Source organism: Phoenix dactylifera, chromosome 18, assembly GCF_051530095.1.
Source record: "Phoenix dactylifera cultivar Ajwa chromosome 18, Ajwa_hap1_PhDact_Kaust_v1.1, whole genome shotgun sequence".
Taxonomy (NCBI): Eukaryota; Viridiplantae; Streptophyta; class Magnoliopsida; order Arecales; family Arecaceae; genus Phoenix; species Phoenix dactylifera.
This window is the reverse complement of record NC_143207.1, coordinates 18,171,705-18,193,366: the sequence shown is the minus strand read 5'-3', so window position 1 is coordinate 18,193,366 and position 21,662 is coordinate 18,171,705. Positions and strand designations below refer to the sequence as shown.

The following is a 21,662-nucleotide window of genomic DNA, read 5'->3' as shown; positions in this document are numbered from 1 at the left end:
GTTACTCTTAGATGCAGTAGAGTCCTGTTCCTTGCCACTGCATCAGTCATGAAAGAATGCTAGCTGCATTCCCTTCCTTGCCTAGCATCTCCTTCAGTTTGCTCCCAACTGCCCTGGAAAAGGGCAACAACAAGTGACGCTCTCACAATGATCACTTATTTGAACAACAACAACAACAAGAACAGCAAGTTCATACCATAAAAAATGGACCGAAGACAACACAATGGTTCGACAAGTTGAAGGGGAATGGTCCTTATGTACTGGCTATCAGAGCTCATCCTTGTCAGGAATCATGCATGGACCTTAATCTCATCTAAGCGAGCTATATATTCCCTGATTGATTTGTCATAAACACTGAGCCATCCTCAAAGCCTGTGCAGATAATCAAGTATTTTGATAGAAGATTGTGAGTCAGTTGCTGCATCTGTCTCAGAATGGATTCTTAGGGAATAAGATGTTACATGGATTGGCACATTCAGTTGGGAGACAAGAATAATGGAGGCGAAGGGGTCAACTGATGCAGGCTTCTAAAGACCCGCGACAAGGACTTGCACACTAAAAACCAAATCTAGAGGGTAGATACATTCGAGTCTGTTTGAGAATTGGATTTTAATACTTCTTTGGTCTGCCATGAATAAGAAATTGTCTGAAGACAAGGTCTTTGATCAAGTCGCAAGCATTTATTCAAGTCCCGGATGCTCGACTTGGCAATTATAGCTAATATTAATGCAAGAGGTATTAAAGCTTATCAAGTCAACAGTCCTCAAACTAACTGATCCAAAATGTGGAGATACAATGGAGGATACCGGGATACCAAACACAATACAACAGACCCATGGAAACATTCAACTTGGAGGAATGATCACTGTGCTTTACTGTATGATCTCCCAAGTCTGTGCAACGCTTTTAGAAGAGCTCTAATGCTGGCTGAAATGACAAGCTATAGCTTGAATAAACTTCTCTGGTTATACTGTTATTTCACATTAAATAGATGGTAGCATCAGAATTTCTAACAAAGAGATGATACTTACTGTTGCTGGAAATTGGACCCGGGGGCTGCCACGAAGCCAGGACAGGGGGAGAAGGAGCTCCGCTACCGGAAGGGCGGACGGCGGCGCGCCGGCCGGTGACGTCCTCCTGGAGGGGTGTAAGTCCTGCAAAAAGCTGGTGGCCGGGCTCTCCGGCGCCGGCCCTCCGATGCTTAAGTCAGAGGGGGCCAAGTATGTGGAGAGAGCAGGGAAGAGAGTATATGGAGAAGACAGCAAGAACATTTGGATAAGATAAAGAAGACGAAGAGGATGATGTCCTCAATTGCGTCTGTGCTTCCCGGCGGGTTCAGTCTCGGGGATCTGTTTCCGCTTTTGTTCTCCTCCCCCCCTTTGGTTCTCCCAGGTTCCCTTTTATAGGAGGGGATTACGTTACCTGGGAGGTAACCGGGGGATTTGTCCCTGTCTGTAATAATTGGGCACGATTTGGCCCATTTATGGCGTAGTGGAGAACGGGACCGGATCAGACCGGAATCAGGGAGTTGTCACGGTCGATCGGACCTGTTGGAGTGGTTGAACCGCCGGCTGTGGTGGGCCTGGGGTCCGTGGATGGTAAGTGCATTTATTACCGAATGAACCGGCGGTCAGGGAGAGCCATACGTTCTGATGGTTCAGTGATCCGGAGATCGTCTTGGGCCGTGTTCATTAAATGACTGAGTGCATCGGAGACTTGAGAGAGTCTCGTGCATTAATGGCAGGTCGTGCCGAATACCTGCGAAGATCTTATGCCTTGATGGCTTGGAGATAGTGGCAGGTTATAGTGGAGTTGTCAGGTCCCTTAGAGGGTTAGGTGGAAATTGGATATTTGGCTAAGGCATGGGCTCGGCCTGCTGTGCTCGGCCTTCTGGTCTCGGCCTTCTGGTCTCGGCTCTCTGGTCTCGGCCCTCTGGTCTCGGCCCTCTGGTCTCGGCCTTCTGGTCTCGGCCTTCTGGTCTCGGCTCTCTGGTCTATGAGCTCGAGAGCGGAAGAGCCCGATCACTTAGGATGAGCTTGAGAGCGGAAGAGCTCGAGAGCGGAAGAGCCCGATCACTTAGGATGAGCTCGAGAGCGGAAGAGCCCGATCACTTAGGGTGAGCTCGAGCTTGCTGATGGATTTGGGTGCTATAATTATATTTGTGGGGTGGTCCATTTTTCCACCAACACTACCCCCCGACTTCCGAGTCCGAGCTGCTTTTTGGCTCGGGCGAAGGAAGTAGTTCAGTCATCGATCGTCCTGGTGCTGTGAGCGTTCTTACACCAAGGCGACTGAAGACGCTTTTTCTGCTCGGAGTCCGTTCTTTGGGGACGTCGGCAGAGAAGAATCCAAGTAAAGATAAATAAGAATGTAAAAACATTAAATGAATGGGTACCTTGTACCGTGTGCGTCCTTGCGCCGAGGCGACTGAAGACGCTTCTCTGCTCGGACTCCGTTCTTTGGGGACGTCGGCAGAGAAAAGTCCAAGAATAAAATAATGTAAAGACATTAAATGAATGGGTACCTTGTACCGTGTGCGTCCTGGCGCCGAGGCGACTGAAGACGCTTCTCTGCTCGGACTCCGTTCTTGGAGGGCGTCGACAGAGAAATAGATAAAATGATGTAGAAACATTAAATACATGGGTACCTTGTACCGTGTGCGTCCTGGCGCCGAGGCGACTGAAGACGCTTCTCTGCTCGGACTCCGTTTTTGGAGGGCGTCGACAGAGAAATCCAAGAATAGGTAATGAACCGAGCTCGTTGGTTGAAGTCGATGGAGAACGAGCCGAGCTCGTCCGGTCAGAGAGGACCGCTACTCATCTCGACGTCTCGAGCTTCCCTATAGCCGGGGCATCCCGACGTCTCGGGGCATCCCGACGGATCGGGGCATCCCGACGTCTCGGGGCATCCTGACCGTGGTCAGGGTAGGAGCACGAGCCGAGCTCGTCCGGTCAGAGAGGACCGCTAACTCATAGCCGATGGAGCACGAGCCGAGCTCGTCCGGTCAGAGAGGACCGCTAACTCATATTCGGGGAGCACGAGCCGAGCTCGACGGTGGAAGCCGATGGAGCACGAGCCGAGCTCGTCCGGTCAGAGAGGACCGCTAACTCATAGCCGATGGAGCACGAGCCGAGCTCGTCCGGTCAGAGAGGACCGCTAACTCATATCCCGACATCTCGGGCGTCCCTATAGCCGGGGCATCCCGACGTCTCGGGTCATCCCGACGGATCGAGGCATCCCGACGTCTCGGGGCATCCTGACCGTGGTCAGGGTAGGAGCACGAGCCAAGCTCGTTGGCTAACCTGAAAATAGATAAAATATTGAATTTATTTGAAGCCAAAGTGGCGTCCTGTACCTTTTGGAGATATTTTGATAGCTCTCGAGCTTCGAGGTCCCTCAGGACTTGGTTCGGCACCGGCCTTCTTTGGCTTGATTTTTTAGGTGTTTTGCGCTCGGGTTTCTGAGCTCGGTCTGCATGAGCTCGACGGGGGCTTCAGTGATGGCGACGCTCTGAAAGGGGAGCAATGTCGCGGGCGCCGTCCCAAGGACTTACGCCCGTAAGGAGGGAGTACATGCTGGTTTCTTGCTTGCTGCCGGAAGACAGAAGACTTGGAAGGATAATGGGATTTAATGGGGCTGTACCCTTTGTCACAGAGGCTTACAATCCCATTTTAAAGCTCCATAACTTTCCTTCTCCAGACCTCAGCTTTTATTTCTCTTTCCCCCCAACTCGTTGACGTGAGACTTGGACTACTACTTCTCACTGGTTGCCCCCACATACGTCGTTGCAGCGGGAGCCATGCTTGATTCGAGATGGCTCGGGAGTCAGGAGAAAGTTTCTTCCTCTGCTTCACATGATTCCGTGGAGGCGGCACAGGAGGGGCCTCCACTTGTTGCAGGCTTTGGGCTGCAAATAGCTAGCGCTTGGACTTGCTGCACAAGCGCATCGAAGTGCTCGAGTTGGACTTGTGGAACTTGATCTACCGGAGATCTTGATGGTGAATTTTGGACTGAGCGTTTGGGACTTGGAGCATGATACTCGAAGGGGAAACCCGCTTGTAGGGGGCTCCGGTTGAACTGGAGCTGGAGGAGGCGGTGCCATTGGGATGCCCCTGGGTTGCAGGCTTTGGACAGCGGTAGCCAGGGCCTGCACTTGTTGTACCAGGGCATCGAACTGCTCCGGCCGAACTTGATGAACTGACTCGGTCGGAGGTGATGAGTTTCGGACGGAACGCTCCGGACTGGGTGGAGGACGTCGAGAGGCGTTGGAGGCCCCTTTGCTCCTTAGCTTCATGGCAGCGAACTCGGGCCCTTCCTCTAGCGCCATCTGTTGCTGGAAATTGGACCCGGGGGCCGCCGCGAAACCAGGGGAGGAGGAGCTCCGCTGCCGGGAGGGCGGACGGCGGTGCGCCGGCCGACTGCGTCCTCCGCGGGGATGAGAGAGCGGAGAAGAGTGCGTCCTGGCCTGTCCTGCAAAAAAGCCGGTGGCCGGGCTCTCCGGCGCCGGCCCTCCGATGCTTAAGTTAGAGAGGGAATATGTGGAGAGAGCAGGCCGGAGAGTATTTGGATAAGATCAGGAAAAAATGAAGAGGATCGTCCCCTCCCTTGTGTCTATGCTGTTTACTTCTTTCTATCCGGTCCAGGAGGGTTCTCTTTCTCTCTCTCTTTCTCTCTCTGGGGCCCCCTTTCCTTTCCCTCCAGGTTTTCTTTTATAGAAGGATTTTTGTTACCTGGGAGGTGACAGGAGGTTTGTCCTCTTGTGTAATTATTGGGCACGATTCGGCCCATTAATGGCGTAGTGGAGAACGGGACCGGATCAGACCGTAATCAGGGAGTTGTCACGGTCGATCGGACCTGTTGGAGTGGTTGAACCGCCGGCTGTGGTGGGCCTGGGGTCCGTGGATGGTAAGTGCATTTATTACCGAATGAACCGGCGGTCAGGGAGAGCCATACGTTCTGATGGTTCAGTGATCCGGAGATCGTCTTGGGCCGTGTTCATTAAATGACTGAGTGCATCGGAGACTTGAGAGAGTCTCGTGCATTAATGGCAGGTCGTGCCGAATACCTGCGAAGATCTTATGCCTTGATGGCTTGGAGATAGTGGCAGGTTATAGTGGAGTTGTCAGGTCCCTTAGAGGGTTAGGTGGAAATTGGATATTTGGCTAAGGCATGGGCTCGGCCTTCTGGTCTCGGCCTTCTGGTCTCGGCTCTCTGGTCTCGGCCTTCTGGTCTCGGCTCTCTGGTCTCGGCCTTCTGGTCTCGGCTCTCTGGTCTCGGCCTTCTGGTCTCGGCCTTCTGGTCTATGAGCTCGAGAGCGGAAGAGCCCGATCACTTAGGATGAGCTTGAGAGCGGAAGAGCTTGAGAGCGGAAGAGCCCGATCACTTAGGATAAGCTCGAGAGCGGAAGAGCCCGATCACTTAGGATGAGCTCGAGAGCGGAAGAGCTCGATCACTTAGGGTGAGCTCGAGCTTGCTGATGGATTTGGGTGCTATAATTATATTTGTGGGGTGGTCCATTTTTCCACCAACACTTGCTTTACAGATACTGCTCAGTCTTCTCACTTTACTGGCAAATTGGCAATAAAATTCCCTGTGCATCAACATACGCAGACCTCAAGCTGCTGGCTTATGAACACTGCACATTTACCAAAGTACGGTTCCTCTTGTCTGAGTCTCCAAGGTCTCGTCCATTAATAGCTATTTGTTTGGCAGTGCAGACACTGCACACAACAACCAACAGGACTTCAAACCACCACTCGCCAAAACTTTTGAATCCTTCAACAGGGGCAACCTAAGAATCTTGAGCCAACCACAAAAGATGTAATGTGACGACAGCAGTGGTTGGGAGCATAGATGGCTGGGGAGGTGAGCTGAAGTAGACATTCTGTTAGTTTCCACAAGTAAAACACCATAGATAAATCCTAGACTTCAAATTCAGAACAATGATCACTGGGGGATAATTAAATGAATAGCCTTGAGTATATTCATTTAGACCACTAAGATCCTGGTTCTGACCATGTCAATGGGCAGGGCGCCTGCTTGGATCAGTCACGCAATCCAGTTCGTCAAGGACTTTGAGGTTGTTGAGCAGTAATACAATGTAAAATCACAAGAAATTGTCTCATTAAATATATAAAGACATATGCATTATGAAGCAGTAATATAAGTCCACTGATCATAGGCATGTGTGCAGGTATGGTCTTGAACATAGCATCATACATGTTACACATCAGGGAAAAGAAAGCACAGCTGTATAATGTTCAACAAATTATTTGACTGGGAGATACCAGATGCCAGATAATCCTCTGACTCAGAGGAACAAATTTTACCATCTCATTCAGCTGGTTTAAATGGAGTAGCTGCCCCTATTAATAGTTGGAGGGCAGCAAAAAGGAAGCTTTTAGATGCCCCTGGCTTACATAAGGGTTGAATGGTAGGAGGTGCAAGTGAATATTTGGTGGCGTAAAAGAATGCCATTTCTCTGAATAAAAGAACACATTTGCTTTGGGATGCTGAATTTGCTACATTTATGGTCAATTAATCATGCGTTTCATCTCAACTAGTGGTAAATTTCCTGAAATTACATTTGTTAGTTCACAGTGGCCTATCATGAAGTGGATCTGCATCTCTCCATGCAAATGTGGGTCAACCATCTTTTTATTTGTGCAAGCTCCATGGCACCCATTCTGGTGATGCAGGCTGCAAAACTCATTTTTATGAATACCAGTCCAACTCTGATAATTTGCTGCCAGATATGAATTGGAGAATCTGTCAAGTTAAACATCTCACAGAAATGCAACTGACAAATTCCATGTCCCATGTGTTTATTAAGAGGTAGCATGTATTATGTTGTCAAGATCAACTTGCTGGAGAGCTGTTGCCTGGTTTGTCACCATGGGGTTCATCAGATGCAGGCTCGGAGATCTGGTCATTAGATTGGGTACTTGTCGCGACAGATGTCGTGAGCTGACAAATACGCAAGAGATGAACATAAGGAAATATCTTAAAGCAAGTTCAAGTATCTTCAATTCATCTTATTCGTACAATGGCTTTATGTTGTCACAAAAACAATAACCATGCATGTTAGAAGCAACGATAACATAGCGAAAACTTGAAACGTTAAATCAAAACTGGCTGAATAGATTTCAGGATCTTTAATCTGTAAGGCTGTGTTCGGTTCAGGAATTGGAAATGGCAAAAGTTCTGCCATGCCATGAGCTATTCTAATTTTCAGTTTGGCTACAATTTTGAAACAACTTTTGGATGAGGACTTTTCTGCGCATAAAAAAACAAAAGTAGGTACAAAAGATGCCTTTCTGCAAAGAAATAGCTTATGACAGCTTCCATTTGGAATGGTTCTACTTGGCATCAGCAAGTTTAACTGGTATAACCATTCCTTGGTTAGGCCTGCTTTCAAAAATTGTTTCACAGGCATAAGGCTTATGCCTGCTTTATGCCCAAAGCAAATGCAGCCTTTTGTCAATTTTTTATCTTAAGAAACAAAATGAAAAACTATTTTTTTCCAAAAACGATTCATATAATTTTCCTTGCAACCAAACATACCAAATATACCCTAAAGAGAACAGAAAATTAAAGAAGAGAGAAATTGTTGTTCTTCCTTACTGACTTTGAAGGCATATAATCCAACAGTATCAGGACTCTTAAGTTGCTCGAGCTGCTTCTTTCCCCGTCGCAGCAAATACTCAATGTAAAGGAAATTCTTGCGATCAACATTCTTTGCATTATGGCGGAACTCATCTGAGATTTTTGACTCAATTCTACAACGCTCTTCTGGGGTCTTCAAACGTGCCACTCGAAGAAAGCTTCTGTATAGCCCCAAGACCTGCTTTTGCATGCCAGACAACTTTGAATGGGAAGACATTGCATCTCTTTAACTGTCTCTTTCTATTGTTACTGAAGAACTGAAGATACTTCGTCGTATACTCCCCAGCTTATTTCTTTCAGACTCTTCATAAATAACAGAAGAAGAAAAAATATTTTTACAAACAACAATCACAAAAATATTTGTACTGTATTATGCTGTAAGCACTTCATAGGATAAGAATTAAGGTTAATGTCATGGACTGCAAATAGATACACCCTGCAACTTCTTCATGGACATCAAACAATAAAGGTGATTTGAAGGCAACTAGCATGTTATGAAGACCAATCCACTAAGCAGCTAATGCAGCCACAGGCCACTTTATATCAATCTATAGCCAACTGAAGCATTTTATGCTACATGTTGTAGTGTTAATATGCGCCACAAGCAGCTTCAGCTTTGTACAAATCAAGTTTAAGGTTACAATGAGATAGAGCTACTTCAAAGTGAACACTAGGATGAAAAAATCGTTTCTCTTCCCCATGGATACTCTCCAGAATGCTTCATTTTGTACTATACCATCATCCACATACACTACATGTTGGCAATCATGCAACGAGGGACTTATCCTAAGATACCACAACACTGAGCTATCATCTGGCAGTTTTCACTAGGTTTTTCTGAAGACAACCTTCATGCCTAAGATTTCTTAAAAAGAAAGCTTGAGGCTCAGACTACCTAGCATCTAGATGCAGGCCCGTTGAAAAAGGCCTTGAGGCTTGTGGATGATGCTACATATATAAAGAAGCTGACATTGGTAGGGGCACAAATGATCCAAGCCGTGCCGAGTAGCAGGCTGCTCAAGCTCGAACTGAGCTTGACTTCAGCTGTTCAAGCTTGGCAAGTGTAAGTTTTGAGCTGAGCTTTTATTGAGCTGAACCGAGCTTCCCTATTGTTTCAGCAACCAGCTCATGTTCTGTTTGAACTCAGCTCATTTTCTAACTAAGCCAAACCTGGATCCAGCCGATCATGAGCTGCTCATGAGCATCTCAGATCGTTTGCAGCCTCATACATAGTGTGTTTGCTTTGCACCTATTTTTATGCCTTCTAGAGGAGGAAGACACATCAGGCTTTAGTTAATTCCATAAATGTGGAAGGAAAGAAATTGATCTTTTTATTTTTTTTTCATCTGATTTTATGCATGTGAGTTCAGATGCTAAGCTCTACATAGACGCTGATATTGAATCACAGAATTATTTTTCATATTTGTTTGAAAATTTATCACCATCTGGAGCATGCAATGATAGAACCTTACAAAAGTTTAATGGAGTCATGAAAGTGAAACACAAAGCTCATTCATTGCCTTCATTTTCTTCAATAGATTTTCTTTTTCTTAAATTTATAATTAGCTACCTATACAAGGAAATATCCATGAAATGTATGCCATATGATTCAAGTCTTATACCTCGCCTCAGGAGTCTGTTTAGCATATGGCTTTTGCCCTCTTTTATATCATGTAAGTCAATAAGTTAGCTAGGTGGATTACATCCAGGGGCAAGATATTCATGTCCTTAACCTATTTTATTTCCATATGTCTTACCTCGTTTGCCTATTGTGGTGCTTCCTTAGGGTTAAAGGATAGGTCCCTTGATCTAGCCTCATGACATGAATCCTAAGCACATGGAAAGATAAGAGTGATCAACAAGAATTTGCTACAAGGTGTCAAATTTATCTGGTAAAAGCACGGTTAATAAAAATTAAATGGGCCAATTAATTGACATGATACGACTAGTGTAATAAGAAGTATGTTAACATGTTAGAGAACATGGACATAATATAAGTCACAAGCAACAAGAACCATGGATAAAATTATAATTTTGATAGTAATTCCTGATAATATGCTGCTTAAGGTCTGGTGTACAAAACCCTACAACCACATACCGATCATATCATACTACACCAGTAAGGTAGCAGTCCAATGCTGAGGTTCGGTTGGTATAGGAGCTGAACTAGTCCGAACCAGTACATACTGGATCATACCATGCGGAACCACCTCATATAGCCCATTTTTGGGCGGCATTATGGCTAGGAGTGAGAAAAAGTTTCCAAAGCATATCTCGGTACACGGCGAGTCTAGTATTGTACCAACCTTATTGTGCCAAACCGGTAACATACCGATATGACTCTTGATACCATTGTAAAGAATATAGAGTAGTATGAGATCCAATAAAGTACAAGTCAAGGTGCATGTCTATAGTAGAAGAAGATTGACATAAGAATTGAAGAGTCCAATTTAGGCCAAGAATGAAAGAAAAAAATGACAAAAGGGAGGGGCATCCAATAGACATTTGCCTTCTTTTGTTATATAAACTAGTTTGTAAGCATGTGTTGCATATGGAGTTGGTTACATGTTCGGAGTACATCTAAGGCACTTGATTACAAGATGGCAAACATGCATTCATATGCAACTGAAGGTAAAATTATCCAAAATTAGCAAACTTTGAGAAAGTAGGGTGAAAAGTCTTTAAGATGAAGGGTGAAATATGCTTCAAATAACACCAAAAGCAGTAGCAAATAAAAATGCTTGGCAAAGGAACACTCACAGCTATTTATGAAATTCAAGCTTTGGAATCACACATTTGCCTATTGGATGTTTATTTATACCTCAATTTAAAATAGTGATGACCAAAATGCCCGGGCACCAAGCATTTCATTGTGTAATGAGATCACTCCTTCCTCTATAAAATTAGTCAAGTAAATCTTAACTTTATGAGAATCTTAGATATCATCGAGAACACTCTTGTCTTTCTTAAAAGACATGGAAGACATCCATAATCAGCATATTTTCTAAAAATCAAGTAGCCATTAGACATGCAGCAAGTACACCCACACTAGTATAGAACTTCTAGTCTCAGACAAGAGAGAATAATTGCATCCCCGAGCAAAGATGGAGATGACACATTTGCCAATGCCTTGGAACCAACCAATCTCTTTGGAAAGATGGTGCACAAAGAATGAAACATACCTAAAACAAAGCCAATTAAATTTCTTTAACATGGGAAAGTAGTCGGACAGAAAAGTGCTGAGAACAAACAAGATAAGACAAACAGTTCAGCATGGAAGATGTTTGAGTGCTTAAATTGGCTCCATGTTGAGGCGGCTGTCAAGAGAGAAAATGGAAAGAGAAGAGGAAATTGTAGTAATGCATGCCCCAGACAAATCGTTTCAATAGCTTAGCAGAGGGGTGTTTGAGTGCTTGAATTGTAAGGCCTTCTAGTGGTTGAGGAGAAGAAGATGGAAATAAGGAGAGGAGGGAATCATGAGATGGGAACACCTGCTTGAATGAATCAATCTACCTAAACTCAGAAAATGAAGTAAATGGAACCCAAGCAGGTGGCCAGATCAATCCATCAAACCAAAAGTATGCGAGAAATATTTATCTTGTTGCCACACAACCTTTTCTTCAAGGGTTATAGACAGACCAAAGGCTGATTCTCTTGTTCCAATCCTGATTTTGGATGAAAGTTGGCTATTTCCTACCTACAAAAATCTAGTTTTTGGACTTACAAGGTTTCAAATGCAAAGGGATAAGACTGCATAATGGGTTTTTACTAGAAGTTAATAATAATAAGGTTACTGGCCTTCTGCTCCCTCTTCTACCACATTTCTTCTTTGGCTTTTGGTTTTCAATCAAGGACAAGGGAAAAATGCATCCTCATATTGATTTTCAGCAAGTAGGTTACAAGAATTCATTTTCTTAGAATAAATTCACATTTGAAATTTAATTTAAACAAGGGCATCACGCAGAGATCAAACCATGGATCTCTCAGAACAGAGAAATTAAAATGACATGTTATAAATAAGAAGTCTAATTCTTGATGCATTTATTCACGAGGTCAAATGGCTAAGAATAGTAAATAAGGTATAAGATTAACACCTTAGTTGCACCTCTAAATGCTACATACAAGTCTCACTCTTAGTTATGTGAAGCAGAAGTGGACTCAGGTGATGCAGAGGAAACATAGAAGTTGTAAAAAATATTCAAAACAAGTTCCTACTAAACAGGCATAGTTGCAAAAGTCCTAGATGGGTGCCGCACCTTAAGTATAAGCCTCTCTATAAAGACCTTATATCATATAGCCATATGGATGAACTCAAGGCTTTTCTTAGATAACTTGTGGTGAGGCATTTGGTTAGGTGAGAGTGTGAGACCGCATAAACCTTAATCCAAAATGGATGACAGTTCACATGACAAGTTAAATAAGAGTTTCACAGAAATGAAGATCGTCCAAGTGGCAATGAGATGAGCTATTTAATATCGCATTCCAGTGAAGGGTTTGCAAAGATAATTGTGAATTATGACGAAGGATTCCTGATGGAGTGGTTTGCAGAGCATGATAGCAACTAAAATATGTTTGACAAAACGAAAGCAAAATAAAATTAAAAACAAACAATGTCCAAACCTATATAATTGCATTCAAATTGAAAGCAATTAACTCAGAAATAGGGAACCTAGATAAATCCATACACCAGCATCACCACATTTAATATATCAAACTAATTTTTTATGCGGCCAGCGTTCACCCCTAGGGGGAAATACAAAATCACAGCATAACATATTAACCTATCCAATGCCGATAAATTTGTAGATCAACAATCCCTTCACTATTCGTGATTAGGGGATAATAGTGGAACGCTGTAGCCAATGTTTACAAGGTTCAGCCCACGGCATGAGCAAAAGGCGTCCAGAGCCATTTTGTAAGTCCTCGAGAATTTTCACAATATCAAGAAAAAGAATAAAATGAAGGAAAAATTTAGAATACCAAGCACAAAGCCACAGGAATTAGATTATAAAGAAACTCACAACACCAAACTCGGAAATCGATTCGCAAAAACCTAAAACCAAACTAATCCAGCACGCAGCCTGCGGACAAAGTAATGATTGCAGATATTAAATCCCAAAACCCGAAACCATTCATGGAATCTTTGTTGAGTCTGTATCAGCAATCGCAAAAGAAACAAAGGAAAATTCTAAACTAAATCAAATCAATAACAACGAGAAGATAAAAAGAATACCTTGACAGATCGGCCTTACAAAAGCCAGAGAGCGCCAAACAGGAAAGAAGGTAAAGGTATCAAAAAAAATCAAAATCTATTCCTGTTACAGAGAATATTAGAATGTCCCGAGACTCAAGAGCTGGTTCAGTAGAAAAGAGGGACGAACGAGAGAGGCCGGCCCAAGGCCGAAAGAGCGGCCTTTTATTTGGGTTCGGTTCCCGACTTCGTACAAGTTCTAGTCCTATGCGGTGCCTGTTTTTTTTTTTTCTCTCCCGGCCCCTACTCGACTCCCATCTCATCAGAAGAATGTTCGATGCGAACAGAAATGACCGTGTGTTGGGCACCCCGGCCGATTTTATGCCGTGCATATTTCGCACGGAAAATTTCTTCATGGGCCGGTACAAATCCAAGGCGCAATTTCTAGGGCACATGTACAGCGGATAACAGGCACCCATCATTGATCCTGAATTGTCTAAATACAATATAACAATCACATTTCATTTGATCTTCTTGAATTGTTCAAATACAACTTGGTAACAAACCTAGTTCATCTAGTAATTAGATGTTTTGCACCTCGAACGAGAAATTACACCTTTCATCAGGCACACCGTATCGGTGGTGCACCAATCAGCCGTAGATCCCATTCATCATCATGCATCTCATCTTGGATTGCGAAATCCCTTCTCCAAATCTTGAATTGTTTGAGTGCACCATCTTGTGTAGGAGGAATTACTAGATGGACCGGACCCATCCAAATCTTGAAGCATGTGTAAGTGGATAATAAGATGAATTCTCACCTTTATTTTGATCTTGAATTGTTTAAAAACAAGAAGGGTAATGCGGCGAGTGACTATTGAATTGGTCCGCTAGGTCTAGTCCATCCAATAATTTCTCATCAGTTATATGAGAATCTCAGAGCGCGTAACATGATGAGGGAAACCCAAGGTAACGTAAAATTTCATCCGGAAGGATGAAAAAGAAGTAGGACCGCAAAATGGACTGGGTTGGATCGAGTATTTGTGCAGCATGAAGATAAGGTCCATGCGATCAAAAACGGATTATATAATTGAATTAGAGTTAGGTCAGATAATTACAAAGTAAAGACATTTTTACTGGAACTATGGCTTTATGTTGGTCCATCAATTATCATTTTTTGAAGAGTTTTTTGCATGAATACCTCCTAAATATCGGATTTTGCATGAATACCTTTTCAAAATTGATATTTTCATATATACCCTAGTAAAATACTTGTTTTGCCATTCTACCTTTTTTTTTTTTTTGTTTTTACATATGTACCCATTCTATCTAACGACGTTAAAAAATTAACAGTTTCAAATTAAAATGACTGAAATATCTTTAATGGATAGACATGCAAATAGATTGCGATCCCAATAGTAGAAAAAGAAGGAACCTTTTCGATTTCTACGCAACTCACTCGTGATTGGAAGCACATTTCCTTGTCAGGAAATGAAATCAGGGAAAATAAGAAGTGAGTACAATACAGTCTCCATCGCCAATGACTCATGTTGGTATCCCAAACACAGGGAATACCACAGCCCATTGCACAGCAGACAAATCTCTCAAGCCCCCCCACCTCCGTTCCTCCAGCACTATTCTCTCGTCTTTCCTCCCAGGCTTGTTGCTGTTTAGTCATGTTTCTTCCCACCAGCCAAAATGCGGGAAATCTGCAAGCCTCTGCTGAATGCTTGGTTGAAAAGCAGCCTTGTTTGGAACTCCGAAACAAATGGGAACCATGCCAACACAGCCACTGGTGCAAAGATCACAGGACCCATCACATAATCGTATGCCCTAGCAAATGGTTTGACTGAGCCCCACAACCCAAGGGTCTTTATAATCGGCTTGCATGCCTGTGATATCTGCATCGGAGATTCCAGGATGAAATTTTGAAATTTGTTGCAAAGCTCTTCCGTAAATTTTTTTTTTTTTTAAAAAAAATCTCCAGACGCACCGCAATAATTTGTTAAATTATGCTATATGAAGGCTTCTATTTGGGACCTCATGGTACTCACTCCTAGGTAAGGACCGAAAAATATATTACAAAAAAGAAAGAAAGAAAGAAAGAAAGAAGACCGACCTGAACTTTCCACTTGTAAATGCATGAAGTGAACCTTTTTTAAAAGCAAAATAGTACCTGAAGCACTGCCCATCCTGTTGGCATGAAGGCAAGGATGCTGGTGGAAATGTCACCCACTGTCAGATTAAGAACAGCAAAGAGGATGACTAGTGCACCAATAAACCCAGCAAACAGGAATAGCTTGAGCAACCGGAACAGAAGTTGGAAGTCTGCGCTAAACTTCTTCCTGCCCACGGACTCCATCTGCAGAAAGACACTCATTTAGGGCAAAAGCAATATCAAATTTATGAATGAAAAACCCTCTACAGAAAAGTACCAACCTTCAGTATAATCATCACTGCAACTATCACCAACCAGGACAGGGCATACACCTGCTCACAAAAGAAATTAGGCCCTTCTTTTTGCTGGCATTCTGCTCAAACAGCAGCTGTAACCAAAACGGAATAAATAAATAAAAGGCTTGATACAAAAGGCGTGAAACTCACTAGAATGCTTTTGTTGCCATTGGTCACATTCAGGTGATAGACAATCCCATACTGGAAGAGGAAGAAGCGCATAGAAAGAATAATCTCCCAAAATCGCCCCAAGAATCCTGTGTACTGCAAGTGCTCTTGTTCTTCAACCCACCAGGACTCCCAGCTTTTATTTGGTGGTACACCAATGCCACCCCTGCTCCCTATCCATTTTGTCCAATCATCCCAGTCTTCCACTATCTTCTGCCACTCAAAACCAGATGGGTTGAAAATGAATGGTGCAAACAACCAACTTACCACAAGGAACCACATTGATGATGTGACTAGCGTATAGGTAATTGTGCCATTTGGCATTGTCCCATACAACTGGTAAACTATCAGCAGTATCATCAACTCCAGCCCTTTCACAAAGTGACTTCTAGAATACATCCTGTAATTCTCTGCAAACCTTTCATGCCGGACTACAAATCCTCGCCCAGTTGCTCTATATTTTGCACCACCATGCAAGACGGTTCTCCCAAAATAATGAGCCCTTGTTCCAAGAGAGAATGTGAAGAAAACTGCACAAAGCTGAAGCTGCATGACAACGAAATCAACAAGGGCAGTTCTGAATCCTCTTTCTAGTCCAATCTCCATTACCATCGGTAAAGCCATTAATAAGCCTAACTGAACTACGGATTGAGATGCCATGGCTGCCTCAAGGGATTTGTTGCCTCTCATCCTTGCTTGCTTCAAAAATGCCTCTTCCAATCCGCTTAATGATAGGTAAAGTTTTCCATACAAGTAGACATATAAGATAATGACAACCATCTGCATGTATTTAAGGTAAGAAAGTTGAACATTAGAAAATATAGTTGGCATTAAAAAAAAGAAGCAAAGCTACCTACAACTACATAATTGAACCGCTTTTGGGTAACCCATCCTACTTGTGCCAGTTTTTTTCTGCTCATATTTTTTTATGAGTAAAATAATAGATGTTCTATTTATGGTTACCATAATCTCATCTTTCAGTATGCCCTAATATTAAATTTGCTCCAGGGATTATTCTAGTTTGACAGGTAATGAAATAGAATGAGCTTACCAATGAGCTGAAGTAAAATCCCACGGTTGTAAAGTAACAAGACAGCATACGAAAAAAGTCAAAGCGATGGCCTAAACGATAGATATCTCTGCTAAGTACTTGTTCCCCGTTACCACAGGCAACTTTAGCTTCAAATAGTGTGATTTGATTAAGCCCTACATCACGACCTTTCCCAACTTGAATGTACTCATGATGGGTGACATTACCACGCCTTAGCATTGAGTTAAAACCTGGAAGAGTTTTATAAAACAATAGGGTTAAAACCTGGAAGAGGAAACAAATTACAAGATTTTAGACAGAAAGGAAATCTTTGCTGAAGTTCAGAATTTATGCATGAAATTACCGGCAAAAATGTCCTCACTCAGGTTGATTCCCCGAGATGCCTTGCTAATGCCACCACTGGTAATGTGGAAGATCCTATCAAACACATCTGGATGACCATAATGAAAACGAACCCTGGTCATACCGAAGAAAATTAAAACTATCAGGACAAATTTTGATAAATTTTGAAGGAGAAACAATTTTGAAGGTTCTACATTCTGCACGAGTAAAATACTCATATGGTCAGTCAGCAGTTCAACTTGCGCACCATGTAAGACCATACAGCATGCAGCAACAGCTAGTAATATTAATATGCCACATATAAATCATAGACTACAACATACCAAAGTTTTTTGAAGAGCAGGCATTATAACAATGAATATGGATAGATTGGCTGCATCCACAGGATATATTTCCAATCAAAAAAATCTACTTGACATGGAATTAATATTGTCTATGTGTACAGAAAAGCTTTAAACTTGTTTTTGAATAAATTAAACAGAAATTAGACATTAGAAGAATGAGCAGTTGCAGCCTCCTGACTAGCCTACCCTGTTTGGTAGATAACACTGAACATACCAAATTTGGGCAAGGCTACAACAACAAATTAGCTACAGTACCAAAAGGTCTGATTTTAAAGTACACTCATGGCACTGATTATGTGGCACCTCCAAAGAATGACAGATACATGCATGAGATAAACCAATTAGAAAGTATGTGCTAGCCCTTGTTACATAAGGAACGCTTACGTGGAATTACTTGTAATTGTTTTGTTAGAAGGTTAAATCCATCATTCTAAGTGCCTCGTACCAAGTTTATACTAGAATTATCTAAAATACATGATTTAAATTTGCATAGAATTTTTTAGAACAAATATATCATCTGACTGGCCATGAATATTATTAAACTTAATGAGGTAATGTATTGTGAGTACAAATATAATGAAACTCACTTCAATGGGTTTGCAAGGACTCTTTGGCCAATAGTCACAAACGTTGTTTCTTGATTTGACATAAACCATGCCAAGGATGACACGCTACAAAACAGATTTATTTCACATATTAGAGAACATAAACCAATCTTATTGTCCCAAATGCAAGAAATTGATTTATAGCTAGTGTGGGCGGAACCGAGCCAAACCGGCCGGTTCGGCAGTAGAAAGCGGTTCTGGCCCCTAGGGAGTCGGAGCCTGATTGCCTCTGGCCGAAACTGGCCAGAATCGAACGGAACCGGACGGTTCCATCCGGTTTGGCTCGGTTCGAACCGATATTGATCCGTACCGGACTCAGTACCGGTTTGGCGAACTTGTTTATGGCTACTGAAAATCATTCTTACCTTCCTGTAAAAATATGCTCCCGTACACCCAGAATAGTGGGTTGACGCACTCCATGATCTTCATTGAATTCTTCCAAAAGGTTACGCATTTTAAGAGCCTCTTCTAAGTAATTGTCCTATAGATGTTTTTATTAAGCAAAAAGCATAAGAATCATTAGTCATAGTGGCTCCAAGTCTGTTTCTAGAAAATTTAGACATATCTACATTACCTGGTTCATATCAATGGTCTGAAGAGCCTCTCCTCGAGTGAAGATAATAGCATGGTTCTGATTTTCTGGCTTTCCTTCACCGATCTTTGCAGATCCTGGCAACTTAATACGATATATTTCCTTTTAACAGGAAAAGACAGAACATTTAGTATAACTAGACTTAATTATTGCGACACTATAGTTTAAACTTCGAATGACAATTTTATAAACAAGAAAAGAGGGGAAAAACTTAAAGGATAATTACCTGGTCAAGATTATCAACAGCTTTTACTAGTACTGAATAATAGGCTTTCTGTACCATTCCACCTTGTGTTTCTTCAACCTCATCAATATATGCTACACGTAAAGAAGGATAGCTGTAGTAGAAGACCAGCAATTAGTTTCTACAGAAAAGAAAACTCATCTAAAATTGTAAATTTGCTACAGTTTATTGTTGTACAGTTCCCTTGTTTTTTAAAACAGAAAATGTGCTTCTGTCCCCTTTAATTTCATTTTATTATTGGTAACTTGTTATAAAAGTACCTAAAACACACAATTTTGGTTCAAATAAGCCAGATTTATACTCTAGTTTTCTGTAAATGTAAATTATTTTTCATTGATTGACCAAATGATACAGTTTAAGATCTTACTAGAATAATATTATATGAAAACGAATGAAACTAATAAATTAGGATCTACTCTGTTCAATATTCTTGCTTTACATACATAAAAACACAGATAAATTAAACATGACATGGAGTCAGTCATAGTGTCATACCATTTAGCATGCCACCGGTTGTATGTCAAATGGTGTCTAGATTCAAGAAAACACATCTTCCTTAACAAGATTCAATATGCCATTATATAAATTTGCATGATTTGTCTCAAACTAACTGTGAGATTTGACCTACAAGTCAGTAAGCACCAATCATGGGATTCAAGAGAAAGACAAAGTAACATTTGCAGTTTACAAAGGATTAATATAGAAAAGCTCAAGGTATGCAGAACCGGCCCATACTGGCCCGTTCAGCACATACCGAACCGGTACCGGTGCCAACCAGTCTGGCCCGTATCAGCAGATACGAGAGGTGTACCGGACGATTCTGTCCGATTCGGCTAGGAACCGGTGCTAACCGGTTCGCACCAATTCTAGTGCCACAGCATGCACGGTGTGATAAGACACCGGTTAGGTACCGATACGAGCTGCTACTGAACCGACACCAAACTAGTACCGGTTTGCCGATCCTTGCCTGGTACTAATATAGTAGCAAATGCCCCAGACAGGCCAGTACAATTTAGTGCTGAAAACCTTATTCTGTACTAAATGAAGTCAAGCAAAAATTGGTCAATAGTGTAGCTTGTGGAGTTAGGTAGTATCTTGTCTGGACAAGCTAAAAGTTCCATTTCCTGCTATTCTGGTTTTCATTTGTATGATGTCCTTATATCTCCTTCCAGGCAAAAAGGTAATCAAGTGAATAGTCATGCTTATGCTGTTTTATAAGTGGGCAACAGTCAATATCATTTAAACAAAAAAAAAAAGCTAGCAAGTGAAGGGTGAGAAACATGCATAAAACATGAATAAAACTGTGCCTATTATGAAAAGTATCTTAGTGAGATGTTCTTGTTCTTATATAGAATAGTTGTATTAGAGAGATGGGAAACACCAAAAGCTAGGTTCGTAGTACTGGAACTAGCACCCGTGCTAATAGGCCGGTGGTATGGTACGCTATGCCCTCATGCCGTGCCATTTCGGTGCAAATCAACAGAAAAACCGGCAAGAGAGGTGGAGAGGAAGAAGAGAGAGAGGAAGGGAGGGAGGGAGAGAACAAGAAAGTGTGGCGGAGAGAGAGAGAGAGGGCAGCGGTGAGCAGTGAGCGGCAGCCGCTGGAACAAGATCAAGGGATGGGAGAGAGAGGGCTTTGAAAGCCCTCTCTACTCCGTGCGTCGGAACCTTTTTTTCTATTTTTTTAAAGTGACGTTGGCAACCACTGCCGACTTTACTTTTTTTTCTTTTTTTGGAATTTTTGAAGTGAAGTTGGCAGCGTGTTTCACTTAAATCAAAAAAAGGGGTTGAAGCCCCTATTTTCTTTTGCCCCGGTTCTGATGCAAGGGGGAAAGAGGGCTTCAAAAGCCCTCTCTCCCCCCTCTCTCAGCCCTATTCTAGCAGCCGCCGCTCACTGCCGCCTTCTCCAACTCTCTCTCCCTCTCTCTCTCCCCCTCCCCCCCTCTCTCTTTTCCTCTCTTGCCTTCTCTCTCTCTCACCGCTTGCTAGTTTCTTGATTTTATTGCCGGAACCGTCCCGGTCCACCACCAATACGGCTCGATACGCCTCGAATCGGGCGGTTCAGGACAATTCTGTCTTCCTTAACCTAAAGTAATGAAGAAGAGAGAATTTGAAAATGGTTAAGGAACAAAAAAAAAAAGATGCATGAAATAGGAATACAAACAAAAGTAGGAATTAGATTTGCTTAATCATGAAATACTTGAAAAAAGTCATGTAAATTATGGCAAAGCTAGCCTCAATAATCATAGAATGTCACAACTACACAAAGCTTTCAAACTAAAGAGTAAGACTATATTAGCTAACTATGTATAAGACAACTAAAACAATCAATGTTTGTACTAATGAATAAAAAATTCCTATGGCAACATATTGCAGTACATAATTTAAATATAGACAACATGATATGAAATAGTATAACTGCAGATTTTTGCTGAGTATCTAAAAAAAAAAAGAGTGAATCCTGTAGATATCTCATCAAACAAGAAAAGAAATGAAAAAAAAAATCAAATGTTAAGAGTATAAGATTGAAAACATATAGGAGAAATTTATAGTCTAGATCAAGGTTCGCCGTACCGGTACCAGACCCTGTACCAGTGCCACGCTAGCATAGTGTCGGTATGGTATGGAACGGAGTTTTTTTGGCGTACCGAGGATCGGTACATCACCCGTACCGGCACCGAACTAGTATGGTACGCTTGGTACCATCCGGTTTGGTACGGTACGATATACCATGGTCTAGATGATATTAGGAGAAAGACATACTTAACCATCAAGTTCAGAATGTCTGTTGCGCGACGATCTCCAGACTGTTTTTGATTGCCATAATTTTGGCATGTCGCAACATATGTAAATTTCATGTCCGCAACAGCTTCAAGCTGAGCAGATAAAGACCTCTGACTCTTCTTTTCTTCCACAGCTGGATCAGCAACCACTTTATATCCTTCTAAAATCTCTACAAGTATCAAAGATGGTAAGATTAAATCTCAAGAGATGTATGTCTACTTC

General features: G+C 42.3%; 2 protein-coding genes across 7 annotated transcripts in view; both read right to left on the bottom strand.

Moving 5' to 3' along the window:
• Positions 1-738: 738 nt before the first annotated feature.
• On the bottom strand, positions 739-13,078 carry LOC103695879 (LYR family of Fe/S cluster biogenesis protein). 6 transcript variants are annotated; one of them, XM_089928446.1, is made up of 4 exons: positions 12,899-13,078; positions 12,646-12,746; positions 7,624-7,968; positions 739-5,870 (listed from the first exon to the last, which is right to left on the bottom strand). In XM_089928446.1, the coding sequence occupies exons 3-4, from the start codon at positions 7,880-7,882 to the stop codon at positions 5,698-5,700; spliced, it is 432 nt and encodes a 143-aa protein (XP_089784572.1). In that variant the 5' UTR covers positions 7,883-7,968; positions 12,646-12,746; positions 12,899-13,078; the 3' UTR covers positions 739-5,697. The 6 variants fall into 6 exon arrangements, with proteins under 6 accessions (XP_089784572.1, XP_089784571.1, XP_089784570.1 ...); XM_089928445.1 differs by having other exon boundaries at positions 12,687-12,746; XM_089928444.1 differs by lacking the exon at positions 12,646-12,746 and having other exon boundaries at positions 12,899-13,077.
• Positions 13,079-14,276: 1,198 nt separating this feature from the next.
• Positions 14,277-21,662, bottom strand: part of LOC103698126 (callose synthase 5-like) — a 34,231-nt gene continuing 26,845 nt past the window's right edge. The window contains exons 31-41 of the mRNA XM_089928433.1: positions 21,420-21,609; positions 18,639-18,750; positions 18,395-18,514; positions 18,186-18,301; positions 17,803-17,886; positions 16,873-16,985; positions 16,530-16,759; positions 15,461-16,258; positions 15,296-15,346; positions 15,033-15,218; positions 14,277-14,757 (exon numbers count right to left, since the gene is read on the bottom strand). Of these exons, the coding sequence (XP_089784559.1) occupies positions 14,527-14,757; positions 15,033-15,218; positions 15,296-15,346; positions 15,461-16,258; positions 16,530-16,759; positions 16,873-16,985; positions 17,803-17,886; positions 18,186-18,301; positions 18,395-18,514; positions 18,639-18,750; positions 21,420-21,609 (2,231 nt within the window). The 3' untranslated portion in view covers positions 14,277-14,526. The remainder of the gene's footprint in view (positions 14,758-15,032; positions 15,219-15,295; positions 15,347-15,460; positions 16,259-16,529; positions 16,760-16,872; positions 16,986-17,802; positions 17,887-18,185; positions 18,302-18,394; positions 18,515-18,638; positions 18,751-21,419; positions 21,610-21,662) is intronic.

Bases quoted from the DNA above. Each gene is read 5' to 3' on its own strand.
- LOC103695879 (XM_089928446.1), bottom strand. From the start codon at position 7,882: ATGTCTTCCCATTCAAAGTTGTCTGGCATGCAAAAGCAGGTCTTGGGG. The intron at 5,871-7,623 runs GTAAGGAAGAAC...TGTCTACTTCAG, and splicing joins ATTATATGCCTTCAAAGTCA to CTCACCTCCCCAGCCATCTA.